The sequence below is a fragment of the Pieris rapae genome, chromosome 16 (assembly GCF_905147795.1).
Source record: "Pieris rapae chromosome 16, ilPieRapa1.1, whole genome shotgun sequence".
NCBI lineage: Eukaryota > Metazoa > Arthropoda > Insecta > Lepidoptera > Pieridae > Pieris > Pieris rapae.
This window is the reverse complement of record NC_059524.1, coordinates 7,275,348-7,301,063: the sequence shown is the minus strand read 5'-3', so window position 1 is coordinate 7,301,063 and position 25,716 is coordinate 7,275,348. Positions and strand designations below refer to the sequence as shown.

Sequence of the window (25,716 nt, the reverse complement as noted above, 5' to 3'; positions counted from 1 at the left end):
AACACTCAAATCTTCCCACATTATTTTACGTACGTAAAATGTGGATTGCGTTTTTGATAGCACAGGTGAATGACCGATAGTTATATAGTGCCACGAACTTATTACATACTGCTGGCTTTTAGTTTATTGAAATTTGTTATTTTAATAATAACGTTGCACTTGTACAACTGATGTTTTATTTACTAACTAGATGTACCGGTGACCTATAGGTTTATATTAATGTCAAAATTTAATACATTTTTTAAACATAACAAAGATATGACATAATTCTACAGCTATGAAACACAATTTTCTGTATATATAAATATTTGACAGCCAAGTTACGAATCATAATTTCAAAAGTGACACAAGACGTGAAAATTTTCCCTGCTAGAAACAGTTTTTATCGGAAAATTCAAATTTCTTTCTTTACTTACCATTTATGTTTCCCATCGTTTAAATATTCCCTGAACTTCCATAAATATTTCAAAATTATAACTAGCCAAATCGGACTAGTTCTCTAGTTTTACCGAGACTAACAAACAGCAATGAATTTATATATATATATATATATTTAGATATAGTTACATTATAGCGCTTAAGATATAATTACTACGGGGCGACACTAAAGCTTTGTGAAAGCGGAGAAGCAATTAAAAAATTACTTTTTATTTAATTATACATTCGATTTAAAAAAACTCAAATAATGATAATGTACATAAACTTAATCTTTCGACCTTGTACCTTGTTGAGGCAAGGATACGATATATTCTAGATCAGGTAATATAATTTTAAATAAATAAGGAAAATCGAGTTAATCAACTAATTTATAAAACAGGATTGTTAATAAAAGAAAAGTAAACACATTGCTCTATCAAAACAAATAATTAAGATAAACTCACAAGTATAAATTGTATATTTATTGTTACACATCACAGATAACATCGTCTTAAATACGTTATATTTTATTACGCTTAATCTGTGTTAAAAAGCATTTCTATATAAAAGGGTTTATAATATAGTATATTTTGATGTAAAAATAAATAGCGTACTATTGAATTAAAAGTATGGCATTGACAGTGTTCATGGTTTCACATAACATCAGACGAGATTGCCCGTTTGCCTCACTTTCTAAAAAAAGCGGCACCCCGATTTCGACAGCTGTTAAGCATTTGAACTGTTTCAGCTAAATAAAAGCTACAATGAGTAGCTATATGGGCTGCGATAACTGCCCTTTTTGGGCGTCGCATAGGCTCATTTGCCGTGTCCCAAAAAAGATATTAAGTCTAAATTACTTAATTATATTTTGCGTTTATTTTTTTGCCAAATGACTCGTAAAGAGAACATTTAACAGCCATTTTTTCAGACGCCTCAGATATTAGAGCAGCTAGAGCAAGCATATTTAGAAAGAAAACTATCAGACAGTACTAAAATATAGAATTCGCTTATGTTAATTTTTTCAGTTGAATGTTACATTACAATTGTTAATTAGCTACATACGTACGAAGTAGCGAATATCAACATCAATATAATGTTATCTGGATACTTTATTAACAATATTACCATTTTAAATGTAATTATTCTTCGACGATTTAATCGTTGCAAGCAGAGTGCGTTGCTCCCCGCTAATTATAGTTTTTCAATATTTTTATCTCTGTAACCGTTCAACAATTATTAGATACTTAAGTCATTACTTCACAAGCTACTGTGGCTTCTTTGTCTATTTAATATTTATCTTTGTAAATGTATTAGATGTCTTCAACTGTACTCATTATATTATTATGATAGTGAACTGTTCCTAAAAAGAAATAGGGATGTTGTAAGGTTTGACTTCGCCAGACGCAATCTGCAAGAAGACTTTATTTATAATAAATGGAATAGGATGCTTAGTATTTACCATTCCCTCAAACATTTACACTCACACACTTATTCAATCACATGCCCTCATGCAGTCAGGCATGTTGAAAACAGTTGAAAATTAAAAATCATATTATTAAAATGTATGATATATAAGATGTAATTGTAATTAAATTATAATATATAAACATATTTTAAGAATTTTTGTAATTATGTTCGTTGTGGAAGAGCTGGGAACCCTGACACAGATACATATTTATTTACTTAAAAGGCTTCCCAAATCTTACACATTGTAATACAAGTGTACTTATAATAAATAAACACTTTTTTATTTTACCTATATTTATTATACTAAATATATACATATGAGTGAGATCTGTTGATTTAAAAACAAGTTTAGTTTTTTTGTAAAACATTGCTCGGTCTATATAGAAAAAACTCTGTGTCATACAGCGATTTTTAATTGTATTTAGGGGAATTATCTATCCATAGTGTTTACGGTGCTTTGTTTGTTTCTTGGTGAAGACCAAATAGTGGGCGAATTGATATTGTAAACAGAGTAAACACGATAACACATTTAGCCAAGTAGCGTTTAATCTCAGTGACCACTTGCCAGTTGCCAGTGTCAGTGTAGTATTGTGGTTACAACGTGCGATCGTTCACATGTGACTAGCGCGTGTCGATAAAGAAATTTATATATAGATAAAGAAAAAAATCTCCTCGATGTAAGTATTTTATTTAAAAACTTCTAGGCATATCGTTTATCGACTTTCAACTTTATAATATATCGTTTAGTTATTTAAATTTGTGAAAGTCGATGTTGCGCGCTCAGAATAATAATCTTTTGACTGTGTTAAATGTCATTGCAGTCACAGTACGATAGTGATATTGAAATTCGATATTAATAAATGTAAAAGAATTGTTCCGTATTTTTTTAAATGAAATCCCCCGCGACGAGAATAAGATCGACTGTTTCTGTTAATGACCTTGATTCCCACACGCGTTGTGTATGATACTGTTTAAATAATATATTCAAGTTTAGCATTCAAACTCCGTTTTCAAACCACTTATTATCAATAATAATATGTGTACAATATTTTAAAATTGTAACATGTCCAAACTACACTTTAATTAAGGAAATGTTTCTAAAAAAATATAACTGATGATTTACAACTCTGTGTACCATCATAATATATATGTATGTTTGTCTTCATTATATATGTCCTGTTTTGTAAGCAGGTATGACATATTTAAATAAAATGTCTTTAATTCATGTAAATGCTATTTTTTTGCTTGCTGCAGTGAAGCATGTGATGTTACATAAATAATGTTAATTCGATTTTATTCCCTATAGAGTAGAAACTCGGTAGGTTCGAACACACAAGTGTTGCAATGTATACGCACAAGTTAAGTTGACGCCTGGACCCTGGTACATAGTACCGGTGCCACCAGAGCGGGTGCATTCCTCGCTTAACGAATAAGTATCGCAATACAGCGTAGAATGTTGCCAGAGTTGACCAAACTTATAAAATTTGTTTCAATAATCTTTTTATTAATTTTAAATTATTTTTATTATTACTATAAAGGTTATGATAATTGTAAATACTGTATTTTTGTTTGCTATGTTTAGTTACATGAATAAAATTGAGATTATAAATTCTTGTATGCTATAAAACTACTTATATTTATACAAAATGGATATGATAGAATTTATGAAACATGTAAGCAGCCTTCAGCACGTCCCTTCGTGCTCAGGTGGATGTCGAGTCACTTTAAAATATTGTTGTCACCAAAAACAATATTTCTTCGAGCTAAGACTCCACCATTTCAGAATTAAGCTCCCCCAACTTTTTCGCACACTGATTTATGTTCAATTACGACGTCTTTAACATTTTTGTCACTCTTGAATTTTACTACGAAAAGAATTTTGAAACACTTACGGTTATGCCGATCCCAACATAATGGATTTTTTAAATACGATGGTTTTACTATTATATTAATAATAAACAGTGTAATTCATCATCTAGCTGAAATTTTCAGCTTTAATTTTAAGGATGTTAAGTATGTTTTGCGCTAAATTTCTGACAGTCTAAAAGAAGTCGGTTTACAGGCTGAAGCGCGCGCGCATTATAATTCCGTTTTTTATTTATTTTATTCTTCAACATTAATATAGCTTTCCCCTTGAACGAATTATAACAAAATTTATTAGAAATTGATTTTGCTTCTATATAAAAATAAATGGACAAACAATCATGTATGTAAGCAAAAATATCTTATCAACTACAATTAAAAATAAAAACTTTACATGTTAATAAGAATATAAATGACCTTACTCCTAGTCCATCCTTAGTAGTAAGGAGCTTTTCACGAGTAAAGGCCTATTTTATCTTTCGCCTATGTATACAAATACAACATATTAACACAATTATACGTAGGTTTAAAAAATTAGCGACTGGAGATCCATTTTCTGTAACAGCAGCTAGTGTTAGAAATAAATGACAACTTTAAACCCCACCAAAACGAAAACAACTTTCATTAATGTAGTTACATTTTAAAATTAGAACTGAAAATTCAATTACAGATTTGTTGATTAATTCAATCGAAACCAACTCAAACATATGAATGAACAATCAACAATTCTTCGTTGCTCAACAAATGTCGACGACTTTGCACAGGGAGGAATTTTATGACCCTACCCCTGTACGTTATAATTAATAGCAGCCTTTGTGATGCTCCCTTCGTCTTCCGTCTACGAAGCCTAATGATACTGATCGCATTATTCTGAAGAAAGCTGTATTCATTTCATGTGACTAATTAACGAATGAACGTACAACCTTTGGCAGCTGGTTCAAAACAACAAAATGAGTGCTACATTTTTGCAGAATTATTTTTTAAGTGGGTTAAGTTTTTTTACACTTGCATTCTTGTCAAGTTACCCTTACTATTAGGAACGTAAAGAAACAAACATATGAAGAAGAAAGAGAAAAAGATCCATCAATGTAGAATTAATAACTGTTCACCCAACGCCATAAAAAACTAAAAAATAACTAATAATTTTATTTTTACATAACTTAGTTTTAAATATGTTCAAAACGATGTATTCGTAGGTTTACCGTGTACTATAGGCTATATAACTACGATATGATTTGCAATTTTATACAATTAATAAAACAAAACAAAAAAAAAATTGTTTAGGCCTCCCCAGTAAGTCAAAGACCTGTGACAGGGAACATTCGCTCTTCTTTAATACAAAGTTTCAGGAAGTCGTATTCAAAAACAATTGATTTAAAAAAATGTACATTAATCGAAGTATATTACTAACCTCTAAAATTTCTCACTAAATGAATGTAATTCTTTGAAAAATAAAGTATCTTTGGACCGAATTTTTGTTACAAATTAACAGCAATATATAAAATATTTGCGTTAACGAAGTTAACTACGTCCAACTTGAAAGTGTTTTTATGGAAAAGGATAGACAAGTCTCATGTGGCCAATATAAAAGTTCTAAAGTTCTAACTTAGTCGAGTGAAGTGAAATAACGTAAGCCTATGTAAACGCATGCTTGTTAATGGATTGGACATTTGTAGGTCGCTTGTTATACTATGACATGTTGTTCATCATTTCCTGTCAATTTTGTTATACCACACTTAATAGTCACTTTATTTTTTTCGATAGTGTTAATGTAACAGAAACACTGAGCTAACGCTTACAATTACGACAGTTTTGTAATACATAGTTTGTTTGAATACATATAAATGGTTAAACCACTAGCGGTCTGTCCCGGCTTCGCACGCAAGTTATTTTTTGTAGATATTCATATGGGGAACATTTTTTGTTCTAACATCTATAGTTTTCGCAGTCTCTGCGATGAAAGGTGTTTTAAATGTGTTTTTTTTACATTTTGGGTAACGTAACATTATTGTAGTTTTGTTGGGTACCTTTTTTTTCTTGCTATTACAAAATATTTTTTTAAATCGATCTAGTATCAAACGTATTTACATACAAACCTGACCTCTTTATAGTATTAGTATAGATAACGTAGAGTCATTTCCATTGATTTAATTCTATAAAAAAACTTACTTCTCCCTCAAAGGCCGACAACGTACCTAAAATGAGTGTCTATAGGCTAACTGCCTTTTATGGCGGTTTTCGTTTGCTCTCGTATTTTTATTTTATCGTATAACCTGCAAAATTATATCACTGCTATAAATGTATGTGAATCAATTTATTACTGAATAAAAGTTTTATAAGTACGTCTAATATTATTTACACACACACACGTACACATTACGATCTAGCCTAATTTAAGATTCACAATTAATTTATGCCCAAGCTAATTTACTAGAAAGGATTTTTATCATAAGGAAGTGTCCAATAACACTACTTACAGTCTCTATTAAAGGGAAGACACTGTGTTCATGTGTTATATTTTTTTACTCACTGTTTAGCACTTAAAACCAACGTGCACTACTACATTAATTCACTAGTTCAAATGGTTTCCTTTTCAGTCTTCTCACTAGGCCGTTTTATAACTAGGCTACGGCTAGTAATAATATAAAAGGGTACCTATACTCAATTAAGACATGTAACTAATGTACTTAATAAAATTAACTTTTCAACTAAAATATACATATGTTTAAAAGGAGTCCCTTTATGCAAGGTTCCGAAGATACTGGCAGCGTCCCCCCTTTGAATAGCTAGACTAATAGGGACTCCTTTTTATAATATATTTTAGTTACTTATTACATATCAAGGTTAGTATGATATTATATTAGAATTACTTTTCAACTTATGACAGTCACATTATTAAAATATACAAACATTTTTTATTACAGTAATATTTATTAGTATAGTAATTTGAAGATTATGCACAATTTCTTGTTTATAGATAATTTCAATAATACCTCATTTGTACATAAGTTTACCGCTACAAGTGATGCTAATATAATTGGTTTAGTCTAACCAATTTCACCCGTGCACTTTGTTGGGAAAATTGGGAGAGTAGGTTTACTTAACAATGTTTAACGCCTGACGCGACGAATAGAATGCAATCTCTTCACCTTTTACAATCATATATTTTGATAATTAATATAAAGTAAATAAAACCATAACAATAATATTAAAATATACATGTCTGTGTTTATAACATATCAAATAACTTTTTAATTATATTAAAAACTGGTGTAAGTTAAAATCTTAAGATATTGGCACAGTTGCACTGTCATTTTCATACAAAGGTCTATCCACATTCCACATCCACCGATTCGACCTACCATGGACAGCTTGTATCGACAGATGGCAATTACAATCCGTCAATTGGTTATTGGCACACTTTTATCATTATTTGGATTTCGATGTCTATCTCAGATGGTCAAATATGGATTGAGATAGGTTATTTGGTTTGGGCGTAAGAAATCTCCGTACGTCTAATTTTTTTATGAATCGCTGCCTGCTCTGCCCATTTCCTCACAATATTTGTGTTTCTAGTTAGTAAGGTACATGTATATGGTTCAAACAAACTCATATTCGAAAATCGTTGACTAAAAGTGATTTACAAAATACCAACAATCACAAAGAAATATATAGAATGCTTTTATTTCTTTGAAGAATGACGGAAAATTACGTCTTAGTTGTAAATTCCACCCTAGCATCGCGCTATTGCGAGGTTGAAACTCCACCCTTCACGCGAAAATGTTATACCTCCCATGGGACTCTTAAATAAATCCGTTGCACGATGGACTCATTTTTGTAACCGGCTCATTTTTAACTTTTTAAAAACTAAAAAACATCAAGTTTAGACGTAAACTCATTTTGAATATTAGAATAAAAAATGGGATATACCAAAGAAAATGTGTATTTCTTCTATATCCTCATGGCTTTTTCCGAAGGAGTAGGCAAATATCACGGATCTTTACTTGCTACGGTCCTGACATACCTCTCTCGCTTCAATCAAACTCAAAATTATTTTATTCAAATGGGTTGTAGGTACACTTATAAACGTCAACAGAAAATACTACATTTAAACATATTAACAGTTCGTAAGGCATGGTAGATTGAGCAACAAAAAACTGGAAAGAAACTCTCCGCCACTCTGTTTAATCGCCAAGTTTTGATTCATACAAATTGTTTACACTGGAGATAATCAGTCCCAAGGATTAGGATTATTTAAATATTCGTAAAATTCATTCATTCGTCAAAAAAATCAATACCGGCCTAAGTTAAATTATTAACAAGTTTTAAACGTTTAATTTTTTTTTGTGTCTGTGTAATATTATATATAATAATTACAGTCATGCTAGAACTATTGACTAGGAACGAATAATAATAAACAATAAATTAATTATAAATAATGGAAAAATAAGACCAAATTACATTGATTATTAAGTTTTCTGTTAACATATGGTTAAAAAATTATTTATTTCCAAAATATATATTCCTATTGAAGGAATAGTTCAATTTTAGGAAAGGAAAAAATCAGTGGCGCTACAACCACTTTTTTTAGGTCTTGGCCTTTAGATTTCTGAATCTGTTTCATGATCATTTTTGAATCTAATAGGCATGTAGGTGATCAACCTCCAGTGCCTGACACACGCCGTCGACTTTTTGGGTTTAAGACATGTCGGCTTCCTCACGATGTTTTCCGTTCGAGCAAATGTTAAATGCGCACATAAAAGAAAGTCCATTGGTGCACAGCCGGGCATCGACCCTACGACCTCAGGCTATGAGAGTCGCATGCTGAAGCCAGTAGGCCTACACTGCTCTTTTTTTGGAACTTAAACTTACTTAATTCTAATATCAAATAATTAGTGTAAACAGCAAATGTACATTTGGTAAATTATTGCTCTAGTACACAGTACAGCTCGTGAATAATCATACTAATGTAACTATTAGTATTATTATTTACAAGCGGCAATGTAGTAAATGGGCTTTACAAGCCCACCCGAGTGGAAGTTTAAACACCAAAGAAGTGGTAATACTTATTAGAAAAACCAATTATTATTTTCACGGGTTAGAATAATGACGTCATGCGAACTTACTAGTTATTAGAGTAGGCAGTTTTCTTATACGTTCTTACTCGCTCAAAATAGTTCGTTATGGTAACACAAAAGTGTTGTATGCATTAGGCATATGCAGCGTGCCTGCATACAATATTCTTCTACACTCCACGGCCACTTGTGTCCTGAACTCAAGATTCACTCAACATTCTGACCTGACACCATTCACTCCTGAACCCCTCTGCGGATTCTAACGTATAAGGTTCACCATTTATATCGCATACAGTATTAATATTTCAGTATTATAATAAATAAAACAGCGAAAAAAATGTCTTGTGATGGAGTCTTTATTTATTTTGGAAACAAAAAATATATATTAAAAATTTGAAAATAAAACATAAAATTATTTGAGTAATTTATTAACACTCCATTGCACGTATAAGTAATTAATATAAAATATAGATTTTTATAAAAACTGCCGATGTTACTCATATTGCTTGGCCGCTATAATTTTGAAAAAAAATTATTTTTTTTATCGTTTAAACAATTTATATTTACTTAAAGTAAAGGATCAAAAAAAACACAGATTTTAACAAACATAGAACCAAAATTATAACTACACATAACGTCGGCATATTATAATTTATGGATCAAGTAATTATTTTTAAGCGTACCCTTGCAATGTACCCTGATATTGGCTAAGATTTGTGCAAAATAAAACATCAGATCTATTACATAACATTTTCGGCGCTCTAAATTTTTCTTCTTCGAAATATTAAAAGGCAATAGTATATAAGTGATAAGTTTCATCTAAAGGATTGTGTACGAGAATGCCATTTAATTGCAGAAGAATGACCCCGCCAGCTTCAGATGACGTGGAACCACCGGAGATAGTGGTATTGGATGGTGGATTCTCCACTCAGCTCTCTTGTCACGTTGGTCACGTTATTGACGGTGATCCTTTGTGGAGTGCCCGATTTCTTCACACACATCCTAACGAAGTTGTCAATGCACATCTTGATTTTCTACGCGGTAAGTTTGTGTAGTAATTTTTTACAAATATTATTTAGTCTATGTGCTTGTATTATGTGAATCTATTTCTATACGTTTGTTTTTGTAATAAAATGGTTTTATCTTGTCTCAAATTGAAGCATATATAAAATCATTGATATCTCCGATAGATAATAAAAGTGGGCCTGCCATGCATGGTATCGACATCAATGATCATAATAATGTGAGCCTGCTAAATATATAATAAAAACAGTCTGAATTAAAGTAATGTTGCCAAATTCTCGGTTAAAGATTCAAAATCAATACTATGCGCTAAATACGACTTCCGTATGTCTTGACATCATAGACAAAATTATTTCATTTCAAAATTATTTTTTCGTATATATTTAGACATACAATAAATAAATGATTCCATGTAATTGTTTTCAATTAAAAAATAGTTAATTTGCAGCCGTTTTCACGAGCTGCACAGAATTATCTGGAATAATTAAAGTTAACTTAAGTTCTGTGCTCGCTAGAGTTGATCTACTAAAGATAAAACAATTTTTTAACTCGCTACCAACTTAAAACTAGCCGAACAGTGCTTGGCATGCAGTTATATAATTTTCATTTATATATCATGAAATCGTTTAGTTTTTTTATTCATATGTAAGCCAAATACTGTTATTTAAGTCTAATATGATTCATTGTTCCTTTTCCTACAACGCATTTCGCGTAAGGGCTAGAAAATTATTTTTTTTGAGATATCGTTTTATCATTTTTGGCGGTCCTGCTGTGTTTGACCCAAAACAATTACAACGGGACCCAAAGCTTCTGGTTATGTCAGGAGCATTGCTAATGGAAATTACAAATGATTTCTATAATGTAAATTAAAGAAGAGAAGCCGCGGTAAAGCTATTGCATAGCATTTATTAACAACTTATGCAATTATTATTTTTTATTTTTGCGGTATTTTTTTTTCTTTGATATTAATTCAATCTACTACTCTACCAGTCACCGATCTCGTTAGAGACGTAAATACGCAGTATGCGTTCTGTCCCGCTCTAACGCGTTTTGGTTAACTTATCGTCATCGTGTGTTAGTTTATTTTCGTTACAGAATTTCTTGATACGGTCGCCACGCTCAGAGCTCGCGATAAAATCTATGCAATAGCTTTAAAAATCAAACCATTAAGATCAGAGTTAGTTCGAATTCTATGCACAGGACTCAAACGAGTAAATATTTCATTAAAAGCATTAAATATTTTTGCCTTGAAAGAACGTTTATTAACTATCAGGTTGTTAAAGGTTTCTTTTATAGAAATCTTCAATAATATAAATATCTAACTAGAATAATATGCTTACTTATAATTCCCTAGTAATTACAGCGCAAATGATTAGTTATATTAACTAATTGTCAGAGCGGAAATGCGATGATATTAATATGGGGCTTAGTCCAGTCATTCGGTATGTAAGTAATACCTTTGTATTAATACCCAAATGATACTACTTACTGACCTGTGAACTGAAATAATTTAATTGTTACATTGTGTCATAGTTCTATAAGTTAAAGTTGTTATATAATATTGTCTATATAAAAAAGTAATTTATGCATGCTGCAAAGTACGCGAAACGTCGGATAAATTTAAAATTATGTTTAAATAATTATAAATTTACAATAATACATAGATTCAATCCGTTAAAAAGCGTTTTCTTTAAACTTATGAAAAATATTTTATTCGTATACAAGGAAAAGGTCGAATTGACAATATTTCTGTTTCACAATTTCCTTTAAATTCATGTCTAAATCTATTTATATGAATTAACACTTAGTCACAGTTTACTTATTGCCGTGTTAGTTTTAACATATTGGATAATAAAATTTAACAATTTATATAATACATTATTATATAAATTTAACAATTTATATAATAATGTATTATAGATAGCTTAAACATTACTCCCATCTCCAAAATATATAGCTTAAGAAGTTTTAGTTTATTAAGTACATAGTTCCATAGATGATACACCCGAACAAAACATAAAACAATTCATTACAAAAAAGCCTTCTTTCAGTAACATTTATATTCATCTACAGTCAATAAATAAGTTTACCCAACATTAACATGATGTTTTTTGAATTATTATGTCGTTTGCTACGAATTACTTCAGAAATGAAAGTGTTGAAACGGTTTTATTAATATAAAAACAATATATTTTTTCATATACAAGTAATACCCTATATAATAAGCATTCTCGGGCTCGAAACGAAGCAGTATATTAGACGTTCCCTTTCTACAATAAAATATGGCGTCACTTTCTAGCTTTAATATGTTGAAGCTCACGTAGGTAATTGACACACCTACATTCAATAAGTCCTCTGTAGATACAACGGTGTAATTGCGTTCTCTTCTTAGAGAGATACGAAATGAATTTCCAGGCAATCAAGTGTATGACATATTGTATGAGGTGTGTTTCCATTTATAAAGCAACGTATTATCTTGCCGCATATTTCACTTTCTATCGAGCTTAGCAAAGTTACCGTAATAGGCGGTCACCGGAACAAAAAATATTTTTTTCGGGTTAAATACACATCGTTTTATTAATAACAGTTTAACATTTTTTTTTCTCTGCGGTAATTTATAATAAGCCCTAATAAGCGAATTTGTTCTGTGGTGATGTCATATGGAGTGACTTCCCATTAGAAGCATCTCCTTTTCTGGCTAGAGCTACTGCCGGTCTTCTAGCTCTAGAATATGGTGACGTTTTAATCGACTCACATACTGTCTAATGGTGAGTTGGCGAGCAAGTTTGTACGGATGACAGCTTAACCGCTCTTTGTATTTAGCTGCCAGTCTCCGGATTTACTCTTTGATAGTTCTCATTTTAATATATATTAGCCGCTTGATTTTCGTCCTTCCATACATACACATTTGAGAATTTAAGTCGCTTTTTGTCGAGCACTATCACTATAGAAATTGCTGCCCAAAGGAGTATTTCCTAGCCAATTAAACTTAGGGTCCTTACAACTACGCTCTCACAAGCCTTGTTAGGGTACATGAGCGGTGAAGCCCCTGAACACTTGCCCCCTGTTCTTCACAAAACTATACTCTCTCGGTGAAGTTTTATTTATCGATTTAAATACCCAAAGTATACAATTCGATTTTTTTTAATATCACTGAGTCTATATATAAAAATCAATGAAATAGAAGTAGAAATCATTTCTGCTTTTATTTTACCTAAAAATTACTTATAACTATTTGCGTGAAGGTAGATCTTGACATAATACAATGAAAAATTAAGTTAATGCCAAAATAAATCTCGTAAGATATTTAGACATGTTGGTGTCTTGAACTTGAAACTAAGATTGGAGCTTTTGTGTGCAGTGATTATGTATACCTACTATGGCAGCTCTAATTTATTCTGCAGTGCACGTAAAATATAGTAAATTTTAAATATCTTACTATTTTGAGTTTATTTTAAATTTATTACCTTAGTATTTTGAATATTTTCGTAGTATTTTAATTTAACGTAGTATTTTTTAAGTGTACAGAAATTACTCAAATGAAAAAATAATACCTTTTTTTGTTGCATGAAATTTAATTTAAGATCACTGAATATAAATCTATTTTATATTTTTTCGATTAGATCAGACATATTTTTGTACTAATTTAAACTTCAAATCAACCGAGCTGTTTATTTAGATTTTTGCTTAACATTGTCCACGACGGGTCTTTAAAAACGATCCTTACTTTTGTAAACATCTTTGATGAATATACATAATTATGTAAGAAATCGTAAGTTGCTAGCATGTAATCCCTGTATCAGCGACATAAGTAGGTACGACCCCGTCGCATGTCATCGTCCTCTGAAAGCCTTTCACCACAAAACGAACAGTTTCTTTTCATAAGGAAAGCTGAAAAGTGTCTACAAATAACTCCCAGGAGGCATACCTACTGACTTGATTCTCCCCTCTGCACACTGCGGAAAGTAGGATGATAATGTCATATACTAATGACCGTATTGTGCTTCGATATTCTTAGTTTAACAATGTTTTTACAATAAACTATAATTATTATTATTATAAGAACAATGTTAAACTAAGAATATAAATGCATGTAAATATATATATTTAAAGAAAACACTTCGTATTGTCTTTTATTAACATAACTTTTACACATTTAAAGAAAAATACTTTTTTACCGGATTGTAGTTATGTATTATTGTAAACTTATAATTATTTAAACATAATTTTAAATTTAACCGACGTTTCGCGTGCATTATAACGTGCGTGGTCACGGTAAGCGTGTGTGAAAAAAGGGTTTTCTTTAAAAGAAAAACACTTAAAATTGCGTAAAATAATTATAAGTTTGTAATAATACACAGCTTCAATACGTTAAAAAAGTTTTTTCTTTATATGTGTAAAAGTTATGTTAATAAAAGACAACATATATAATTAAGTTAATTTAGTTAGTTAGTTATAATTGTCATCAAAACTTATGGTCTAACTACTACTCTACTACTCTCCCACGCTATAAAGGCCGGCCTTTCAAAATTTAATCACCATCTCCTTGAAAGCATTACACGGCGGTGTTCTATAACATCTAGGAAAATTAAATAGTTTGATAGCCGTAACAATGTTTTAAATACATCGTGGTGCCATGTTGGATCCCTCGATATTGCCCTCAGTTCATACTTAGTTAATGCGTAAACTCGAGATTATAAACAGCAGGCCTATAAATATATACTATATTGATTTAATTTAGGATAGATATGAAGGAATGTTTACCCAAAAAGAAGTATAGAGTTGTATACTATTATAATGAAAAAAAACGAAGATTATTTAACGTGTTTTATATGCAGTTCTCCGTGCATCACTCTTGTCATTGAGGAGTCAAAATCGCCCTTATTTACATCGGAACAATTCTTTAGTTAATTAGCAATAGATTTTTCAGTATTCAACATTTTCTTTGTGCAGCCCGCGCGACATTATTATAGTTTTAAGTGTGCAATATTAGCGTGGCTAAAATTAATATGAAACATTTTGGAATAATTGTTCATTTTGCAAAACGATTATATTATTTTAAACGGAATTCTTGAGTAAAGCAAACCGCTCTATAGATAATTGTTTCAATATGTTAAAGATATTGTAAAAGACAATATTTGTAATACGCGTCTGTTCTAAAATACAGTTTGAGCTCCAAACAAGGCGGGTGCCATTAATCACTCTGTCTCTTTAATACGTTTCCATTGGAGCCGCATCTATTTAGTTGATAATTAATTCCTTCAACTTAACAAGAATTTCTTATGCGCATAACGGAAAGTTTGGTAGGGTCAAATTTATATTTGACCCTACCAAACTTTTTTATCTAGGTTAACTAGGTTATCCTAGTTTTAATTTAAAATATGATATAATATGATAGTCAGTAAGTCGGTTGATTTGGTTATAATATTTCTTTACACAAATATTGTCTAATGTACGTCCTCGGTCTCCGATATTTTTCATAATACTGGCAATACTGGTTTAGAGTTGCTAAGATAAACTTTTTATATATTTTAGGTTGTACATACGCGAGCCTTTCCGAACGTAGACAACTTATATCAAGCGTATAAAGAGTTCTTTGAAATTTAATGTTTTTTACTTATCAGTTGGAGTAAATTATTTTATAGATACGTCAAGTGTACTACAGTGCTTCCACGTAGATCCAAAGACACGTCTACCTTGCTGTATAGAAAAAATTTGATAAACACAAAACATTTCAGCCCTATATCACAAATTACAATTTTTCCAAGCATTTTTTTGCTTTTATGACGTATTGGAAGTTGTTGCTTTGATGACGTTTATTCTTATAAAAACTTGACTTGAGACTTGTTATAAGAGTTTTCCAGCACGCCCCCAGGATCATATTGCTTACTAAGTTTTAATAACATTAATTGTTTAAACTCTTAACCGCACCCTGCTCTCAAGTAACCCTGTCCAACTAAAATTATCAACAATTTATAGTGTTAGTTTCAATCCGAACTATGAAAACTTGTTGAATTTTGGACAGATTTACGATATGAAGAAGTTTTTTTTCTCTTTGACTACCATTACTAAACATCAATTTAAACGTTGAGTTATGTATTATAATAAAAGAGTTATGTAAAATAATAAATTCGTGGATTGTAATGAAACGAGGCTCTTTAGAACACGTTTATTAAGTATGTGTGTTGGTAGAATACATCGATACATTTATATCAATCATGTATGCAAAGTTTATTTCCGCTTAGGAAGGTCTTATTTAAATGTAGTACTAAATTACTTACGTATATTATCAAATCAAATCAAACCATTTATTGACTTTATTGACTCATAAATAAAATATAAATATGATTATAAATGCCCTTTCCAAAATGTGTTTCGTGTGGAGAAGAATGGGCTGAAACTCCACACTACTTTTTTGAATAAAATAAATATAAGGGTGGTATTTTTCTATAATAATACCATATTAGAATAAAATATTTTTATTTCTTAATAATAATCATTATTTTTATTAGTTTAGGTGTTTTGCATATCCGCATGTTGAGCTCGATCAACCCCATGTCACCGAGACAACTCATCACAGTGACAGTGCCCATTAAAACCAACTCGTAATTCCTAATGCGTAGAAAAATATTCTGTTCAACGTTAAAATTACCTAATTATTTCAAAAACATTATTTTAATAATACATCTGAAACTAACAATCATAAAAGTCTAAACAAACGTTTTTTTTAATTTCGACGCATTTTTGTTTCTAGTTTTTTTTAATCAAATTTTACGCACACAATTTTAACTTTTTAAAAGTAAAATACTGTTAAATATAATACAGCAGTGTCGCTTAAAGGAATTATATTACAACAAGCCAATTAACGTAGAACGTAGATGGCCGTAATCGCCGCTATAACTCATTGCATTGCATAATTGATTTTAGCATATTATAATTGCAGCTGGGGCCAACTTGATAATAACAAACACATACCAAGCGTCTGTCGACGGATTCGTGGAGCACCTGGGAGTCACAGCTGACGAAGGATATGATCTCATAAAAAGAGCTGCAGAGCTGGCGAAAAAGGCACGTGATTTATACATGGAGGAATATGAAGAATATATACAATCAGGTATTTACAACAGATAACAATTCACAAAAACAAAATCATTTTAACGATTAATTAAACATCACTATGAGTAAGATAAAACAAATGACACGAGTAGTTTCAAACAGCACCGGTATTCTATAACTTCGAATAGTTATTGTCCAAAGCTACGGATATTGAGAGATCTTTACTCGAAATTGTATACATTAGTATCGCTATGGCAAGATAGTACTATACTTAAAAGCAACTGAATACTTTTAATAATTGCTCTTTGTTAATTATTTGTTGTGAATGCACGAAATTATTTCATTATAATAACTCAGATTGTTAATACATTATACAAAAAATAATTAATAAATCTTCTCATGAAAATTTCAAGAATGTTAACATTTAGTGAACAAAGCCCGGGTCGGTAGCCCTGCGGGAGGTTGCAGGCTCGCATTAATTACACTTTGCAAGGGTTACAGTATTTGTTATGATACTGCGGCGGGAAGTGCGAATTGCGAATAACCATCAACTTTACTCATAATTTAGAAATGTACTGCGTAGTTGAAAATATGTGAGGTAATAATGGACTCTTAAAACCAGTTATTTAGGTCGCATTGAAAATTATTTGATTTAAAATAAGAATACTTATATATTTAAATACTTATATGTATTATTTATAGAGAAATGGAGTGAGTAGATTTCAACTCCTTCGAGCTTTTGGGAGTTAATTTTAGCGTAGAATATACTCTTTGGATGAATGAGTGTACTTATATAAAGTATTCGTGTAAATTGAATTGAAGATATCATTTTATTTATATAATTTTCGATTACTTTTTGGCATGTCGAAAGAGCATACAATAGCCTTTTTTGGTCCCTATTGTTAAGTTAAACAATTTAAAATGTAATCATAAACTACAAAACAAATGTCAAAATTCTATCAATCTGCCAAACGCCTATTTTAACAATCCCTTTGATATGAATGGTTTGTGTAAAAAATAAATATATATTTTTTTGGTAACAAATGTATGAAAGAATATATGAAATAAATACTCTTTGGTAAAGTTTAAATACAATATTATTTATTTATCCAGATCACGTACCCATAGTTGTGGGATCTGTGGGGCCGTACGGGGCACATCTTCACGACGGATCTGAATATGATGGCAGCTACGCCGACACCACTACAGTAGAGGTAAAACTATCCCATACTATCAAATGAAAAGCTTGCCGGCTATATGGCTGCAATGCGGATAGATCGATTAGGGAAGTAAAACAACACTTACCGCGGCCCGAATTCTGATGGGTACCTATGGTCTGTTATTAGCAAAACTTTAAGAATATTCTTATCTTTTCAGCCTCATTTATTTTGGTGTTGGTTGCCATTTTATCCCGACAAATTAATGATAAAACTTAATTAAATTAGGCATAGCTTTGTCTAAATTATTTCATTTTTAAATTTCTGGCCTTTGCTAGATCTTAAAAATTAACTTTGTAAAAATTCCAGTGAACAAATGTTTTACTAGACTATTATACAAGTCTAGACTGAGTTTACGCGATCTTAATTTATTTAATGAATTTCTAGAAGTGGCATGTTGTGTTACGATCTGTTAAGGACGATATGTAATTAACTGTATGAAGAAATGACTTAAAGACCAATTGATAAAATCTACCACCCACGCTAGGCTCGTATTTAATTTTTCAATAAAATAATACATTACTTCTTTTTATGAAATATCGGACTAAGTTTTGGTAACTAACGATCCAATTCTTTAGTAATCGAGGTTTTATTTCTCCATTAATATTTTTTTCTATTTTTTTGGTTATGTCATGAAATTTGTTCTATTTGCTATAGGCTTAAAGTAAGATACAAGTCTAGACTTAGTGTTCAGTATGATTAATAACAAACGTTGGTTTTGCGATTGCCTCCAAAAAGGTTTTATCTTATTATATATGAGTAGGATTGGGAGGAGAGGTATTTTAAGTTGCATCTCTAAAGGAATTCTCGCTATTTAACCAATTGTATTTATTTATATGATTCTATTGATTGACACATCTAAGAAATCTTGTATGAATCATTATATCCTTTAATTCAATGTACATTTGTGGACATTAATTAAAAATAAACCCATTTACTACCAGTTCACTCTCACGTTTAAATAATCAAGTATTTTATATACATAACGACCTAAGACTGTAATGTTATAAATATATTCAATTAAAGCAGTTGCAGCTTTATATACAGATCTCGAAAATAATGTGAGAGAAATAAATGATAAATCACTTTTAGCTAAACGGAAAAATTCATTGCAATCTAAAAGTGACGCTTAATTATTTTTATCAAAACATATTTGCGGACACATTAACATATCACACTACTCGTAAATAATTGTATTGACAATAATATTATCAGTGTTCAATGTAACTGGTCAATGCACGATATCATAAATTAAATAAAACAAGTTCATTTGGACAATCGATTCCCTTATAACCTAATTTATGAAATTATGTATCCCATACAAGAGATGGTTCATTTTAATTAAAATATTTTAAAAGAAACGGAACTAGTATTGTCTTTTATTAACATAGTTTTTACACATTTAAAGAAAACACTTTTTTACGGGATTGAAGCTATGTATTATTGTTAACTAATAATTATTTAAACATAATTTTAAATTTATCTAATATATTTATAAAAAAAACTTTAGGAAACTCAACTTTTATCTAATATACCTTATATCACTACGAACTATTTTTAATGGGATATATTTAGTTCAGTTAAAGCCGGGAGCTATCAGAAAGATAGCTCCCGGATAAACATAGTAGTTTTAACAATACATTACGAATACTAATGAAGTTAAAATTGTTAAAAAGGTATTATAGTTCTTTGGACACGTTTGCCTCATCCGGAGTTACGACTTTTTGAAGTGAAACTTCTTTAGGCGCATGAGGGTAATTTTTTTACGAATTTACATCCGCGTTACCGCAATAATAATAATATTAGCGTCACGAATAAGTGCAGCGTTTTTTCGAAGAAAAGAGAAAGAGCGATTAAGAGAGTGAATCAAATAGTCATAGAGCGAGAGGTGGAAGAGAGTTATAGTGAGAAAAATTGACGGAGAAAGTAGAGAGAGTCTAGAAAAAATACACACTATTGGTTGATGTATTCCTTTAGTAGTTACATACTTTACTTGGCAATTCTGTCGCATAACATCTTGTGAAGTAAACGCAGATTCTTTATATATTTATATCATTAGCACGTATACAGCATGTAAACAGTGTGAATAAAGATATACAAATACATGGAATAATCAGATACTAGTAATTTTGTAAGATTGGTTTCAATCTGAGATTGTGGATTAATTATTGGGTTCGGGCGTTAGGGTCATTGAAGATAAAAGCTTACCCATTCCTTAAAGGCTGGCAACGCGTTTGCGAGCCTTTTGGCAGTCCATGGGTTACGTTAAGTGAGCCTTCTTCCCGTTTGTATTTTTATGTTTTATTTACATCATTATAAATCAAATCTTATTTACAAAGGTAAAAAAGCTCATGTCCAACAGAAGTTAATAAAAACTCTTAATTTATATTATTCGAACGGACCATGAATACTAACGGCGAAGTAAAAGTTGAAAGCGTTGGCTAAATCGTAAAGAGGGTCATAAAGTTGCCGGGAAATTAAAATTTACATCGGCAATATGAAAAACTCTCTTTCCATTCCTCCTTTTTTCGGGCTATTTGACTGGGGTGGACAGTTAATTAATGGAGACAAGAACAAATGGAATCAGGCAAACATGAAACCGCTTAACAATTTCTTTTAATCTGTAATCATTAAGTGACTACACTTTCATTGTTAGTATACGGTATAAATTTAATTATATATAAATTATGGATAAATTTTTATTCGTTTTATTTTTCACACATAGGTATTATCAATAATTATTTTGTTACATGTGTAACAATATAATAAAATAGAGTATTTGATAGAATCCGTCGCTAATCGTGTTACATGTAAAAAAATATATAAAAATGAAAAAAAAATCGATGTAGTTTAAACTATAATTAATTTATCTTGGAAATCTCATAAATTAAATCAATGATGCAAAAAGTTAAACATTCTGATTGAATATTAGGTAATAGACGTTTTTAAAATTGTCGAATAAAATACTTGTCTTTATTCGAGTTATGTTTAAATTCGGGCGGAATTAGCTCCGTACTGGTAAAAATCTATAAGCCGCTTTTACGCTGAGTGAAAATCCTTTTGAAAGTCCATTAATATTCGCATTTTACACTTACTTCATAATCCTTATAGTTATCCCTCAACTACAATGATACCGGTACGAGACCATTTTACACCGAACACTTTGTAAATGAATTGAAAATAATGAATCATTTTATAAGCTCGCTTGTTTAAACTGTGTTTGAAAAGGGTAAGCTTATACAAGAGTAATAAGTTCAAGAGAGTTCTTTTACGTAAATTAAGCTTCTAAGAACTGTGAACGCAATTCAGTTCTGGATTTATAGTGTAGCACGTTCTCCACTCGCTTGCTTATTCTATTTCGCTGAACCTATAATTGTTTAGACAGCAGGGAATAGTGATCTCCTTATCAGCAGTACGTAGAATTATCTCACTGCTGAAATACAATTCACCTGTTTTGTCCATTTGCCATAAGACACAAAAGAAACATTATTTGGTGTATACATTGAATGGTGGTCAATTCAACGACACAGGGATAATAATTACACGTTTTGCGAACCCAATTTTTTTTTCTTACTGCAAATTTGAGAACAAGTTTAACATTTATTTGAAGTCTCTGATATGTTCAATCCTATAATTTGTTTAGTGTTGTACCTGCTGTAGCCATACATTGGACAGTCGGTAACAGTTAATCCCGTCTGTTCTAATGATATGTAGCCAGGACAGGCAGCTTTGCTTAACTCTAAATCTGTGTAAATACGATGAGATTCTAAATTACCTCTCAACAACTGTGTGATCATTACCGTTAGCATCCCTATTTAGAACTAGCTAGGGTCATTTGCACCTGGTCTATAAACACATTCACAATACTATATTGTTATAATCATGATTAGGAAAACAGATGAATGGAAACAGAGATGCTGGATTTGTCTGGCCCATTTGTACTTTAAGAGGACTTACATAATTACTGACGTACTTCTTTTCAGTCAATGCGCGAATGGCACTTACCGCGGATTCGTGCACTAGTGGAAGCTGGAGTGGAACTGCTGGCGTTGGAAACCATCCCTTGTCAGGAAGAGGCAGAAATGTTGTGCGAACTTTTACGAGAATATCCTGGTATGAAAGCTTGGCTTTCATTTAGTTGTAAGGTAATGTTACAAATAATTTCATAACTAATTAATTACGCAAAACTTATCAAGCTTCCAATTTAATATAAACTGAATTTCAGCCTGTCACTTTTTAGTTACATGTTATATTTTTTTTATATCCGGTAAGGTAATTTAAAGGTTTACATTTGAATTAATATTAAAAATAGTTACTGAGGTTCCAAAAGCTAACAAAGACAGCGCACGCTTACAACTCTAAGCCACACATAAATACAGAGAGTATAATACGCACGCACACATTCACATACACAAACATTCAGGCATACTTAATACGACTCTTAATTTGATTTCTGTAACATATAACTTAAAAAAAAAAATGATTTGAAAATGTACCATGTGCCGCAGAATAATTGTAACCTAGTTGTGGTGCATAGCATTAGAGCAATTTTGTCGCAAACAGATTTATTATTATTATTTTGTTGCCGTCTTGAAATGAATTTTATTATTATTATTTTGTTATTGTAATATTTGGTTTCAAAAAAAATCCCAAAATGAGGGAATATCACGAAAAGAGGGTTTTACAGAAAAACAAATTAAATTTTATAAAAGACTGGAATTTATTTTTACGACATTCTTCAATCTCAATTCTAATTTTCATTTAATGATGGTGAGAAATTAGATTTACCTTTTAAATTTGGTGCAGTAATTAAGATGTTAGTATACACTTACTTGACTAATTTCTCCGATATTAAGTTTTATTATAGAACCAGCGACCCGCCCCGGCTTCGCACGGGTGCAATGCTGATACTAAATACACAACAGAAAAACTGTGAACGTTGTATATAAAAATGTGGGTTATCCATAAGAGATAGACATATTATACTATCAGGGACTTTTCTGTAGACCTTTTCAATGTGTACAATACTTAGTACATTATTTTGATAAAACTCGAAGGGTTCAGCCTGAGTTTGCAATTTAAGCGGAAAAAATGTAATTATTTACGACATCACATTAGAAACCTCAAAAATAACAGTACTTCTCCACTATTTAATGGATGTTATTATACATATAAACCTTCCTCTTGAATCATCCAAATCCGTTGCGTAGTTTCAAAGATTTAAGCATACAAAGGGACATAGGGACAGAGAAAGCGACTTTGTTTTATACTATGTAGTGATATATAGCAGATGAACATTACAAAGTTATATCTTTCGCGCTGAAGGAGTTCATTAATCAATTATTATGTACTCACCGTCGCCTGTAGGATACTTACCCGTCAAATTGAAAATTTCTCAGCTCGTAAAACTTGTCTCGTCGCAGGTATTTAAGCTTTTAAAACGTTTATTTCCTTTAAACATTACGGTTACGTAGAAATCTCTATGTACTTACTTGGAAACATGATTGTGCAATTTAAAAAAATAAAATAAATCAGTGGCGCTACAACCTCTTTAGGTCTTAGCCTGATTTCTGAATCTGTTTCCTATTTTCCATCTAATAGGCAAGCAGGTGATCAGCTTCCAGTGCCTGACACACGTCCTCAACTTTTTGGGTCTAAGACATGTCGGTTTCCTCACGATGTTTTATTTCACCGTTCGAGCAAATGTTAAATGCGTTACATAGAAAGAAAGTCCATTGGTGCACAGCCGGGGATCGAACCTACGACCTCAGGCATGAAAGTCACACGCTGAAGCCATTAGGCCAACACTGCTCAATTTTTTTAACTTATATGTATAAAGTCAAAACCGTTCAGAACAACATACCAGTTATATTGACCAAAATCCCGGCGGGTAAATGTATGTAATGTATGTATTAGATACTTTTACGTATTTAAGACTATCATTTTTACGACCAAACATATAATTATAACACATTTTGAAATATATATAATAATATTTATATAATGCAAGAAAAAATTACATATTTCTATATACATATAGAAATATGCATTAACTTATTTATCAATAACGTCAAAGGTCACCGCGATTATTCCACTTGGGTGGATGACTGATAATAGAACGACATTTTCAGGATGACCAGAGCATCGCCCACGGAGAAAGTTTTCAAAAGGTAGCGAAAAAGTGTTGGAGCCTTAACCCCGAGCAGTTGGTAGCGGTCGGCGTTAATTGCTGCTCTCCGTCATACGTAGGAAAATTATTGAAGGGAATCAATGACGACCGGCCGGACGATCCCATACCACTAATTGTTTATCCTAACTCAGGCGAAAAGTACAACCCACAGATTGGGTAGGTTAAAATTGTTCCCTTTACCGAAACTGACATAGATTCCATATTTTTAAAAGAAATTATTGTTTATGTACGAGTTATGTCGAGTATATTCTATGCTATAGAACGTGGTTTGATATGTATTGAACCACAGTTAAATTTTTTCGACAATATGTATTGTTTACATCGTAAAGGTTTCACAGTTATCGATATTTTTACAAGTTGATGACATACTTTCTAAGCAAATCGATCGTCTTAAAGGAGTCTTAAATAAATAATACATTAATATATTAGGCATTTATTTAATTTATTATTACAAACTTAATTTCCAGGTGGATAGACAGGGATAAATGCGAGCCTGTAGAAGTGTATATACAGGAATGGCTGGATATGGGTGTGCGGTACGTAGGAGGATGTTGCCGGACCTATGCTGCAGATGTTTCCAGAATACGAAACCAGGTGCACTGCTGGCGGGATCGCTGGCGTTTCCAGCATAAATATTCAAAGACTCAGAACTCTTAAAATGTGTTTATGATTTAAGGACTTAACGGACCTCATAGTAGTTTTATCTAAAGTTTACAAATATATGTTTATAACAGTTATATTAATAAAACGCTAATAAATTACCGTATTTATTTCAAGATATAACAAGGATAAAAAATGAAAGCTGAAATGTGACGCGGAATGACGCTGACGTTGGCGGACGTGTCTTATGTATGTGTACATAAACAAATCTTTGACACTTTTTCTCTTCTATTCTCTAAATATAAGGAACATTTTTAAAAGGCCCGCAACGCACTCGCGAGCCCTCTAGCATCGAGTGTCCATGGGCGGCGGTATCACTGAACATCATCATCATCATCATAATATTTAGAGGTTTATATTAAAATATCGAGGCACGCTATTTATAGTCGCACTCCGAAAACAAATTATAAACTAGTCAGGCACAGGTTTTAAACCTACCGAAACATTAATAAAGCATTTGCTAAAATCAGATTTTTCTATTAAAAAATTTAAACGCAGATGTCGGCGATAAGCCCAGGTGACTAAGCCGAAAACTATCAATCTGAGTTTGCTTTGTCAATAACTTAATATAACTTTCGGAATGCACACAGGAAAAATCAAAGCATATTTTCCCTGACGCAAAAATAGTTGGAAAACTGGATGGCGTCCGTAGATTGAAAACGAATTTAAAATGCCTACGGTATCTATACTATAGCAATATTCGAAGTTCGCCGAAAAACTATCAGCTGCATGGATCGCTCCAAATTTT

General features: G+C 31.4%; 1 protein-coding gene across 1 annotated transcript; it reads left to right on the top strand.

The window, feature by feature from the left end:
- The first annotated feature begins 2,429 nt into the window (after nt 1–2,429).
- LOC110997287 (homocysteine S-methyltransferase YbgG) lies at nt 2,430–25,069 on the top strand. The gene is made up of 7 exons (XM_022265364.2): nt 2,430–2,561; nt 9,679–9,863; nt 16,789–16,959; nt 18,015–18,115; nt 22,102–22,263; nt 24,250–24,464; nt 24,776–25,069. The coding sequence occupies exons 2-7, from the start codon at nt 9,683–9,685 to the stop codon at nt 24,963–24,965; spliced, it is 1,020 nt and encodes a 339-aa protein (XP_022121056.2). The 5' UTR covers nt 2,430–2,561; nt 9,679–9,682; the 3' UTR covers nt 24,966–25,069.
- Nucleotides 25,070–25,716: the final 647 nt, after the last annotated feature.

Coding starts and splice junctions, on each gene's coding strand:
- LOC110997287 (XM_022265364.2), top strand. CDS start 9,683: ATGACCCCGCCAGCTTCAGATGACGTGGAACCACCGGAGATAGTGGTA. Junction 18,116..22,101: donor CCGACACCACTACAGTAGAG/GTAAAACTATCC, acceptor ACTTCTTTTCAG/TCAATGCGCGAATGGCACTT. Junction 24,465..24,775: donor AAGTACAACCCACAGATTGG/GTAGGTTAAAAT, acceptor CTTAATTTCCAG/GTGGATAGACAGGGATAAAT.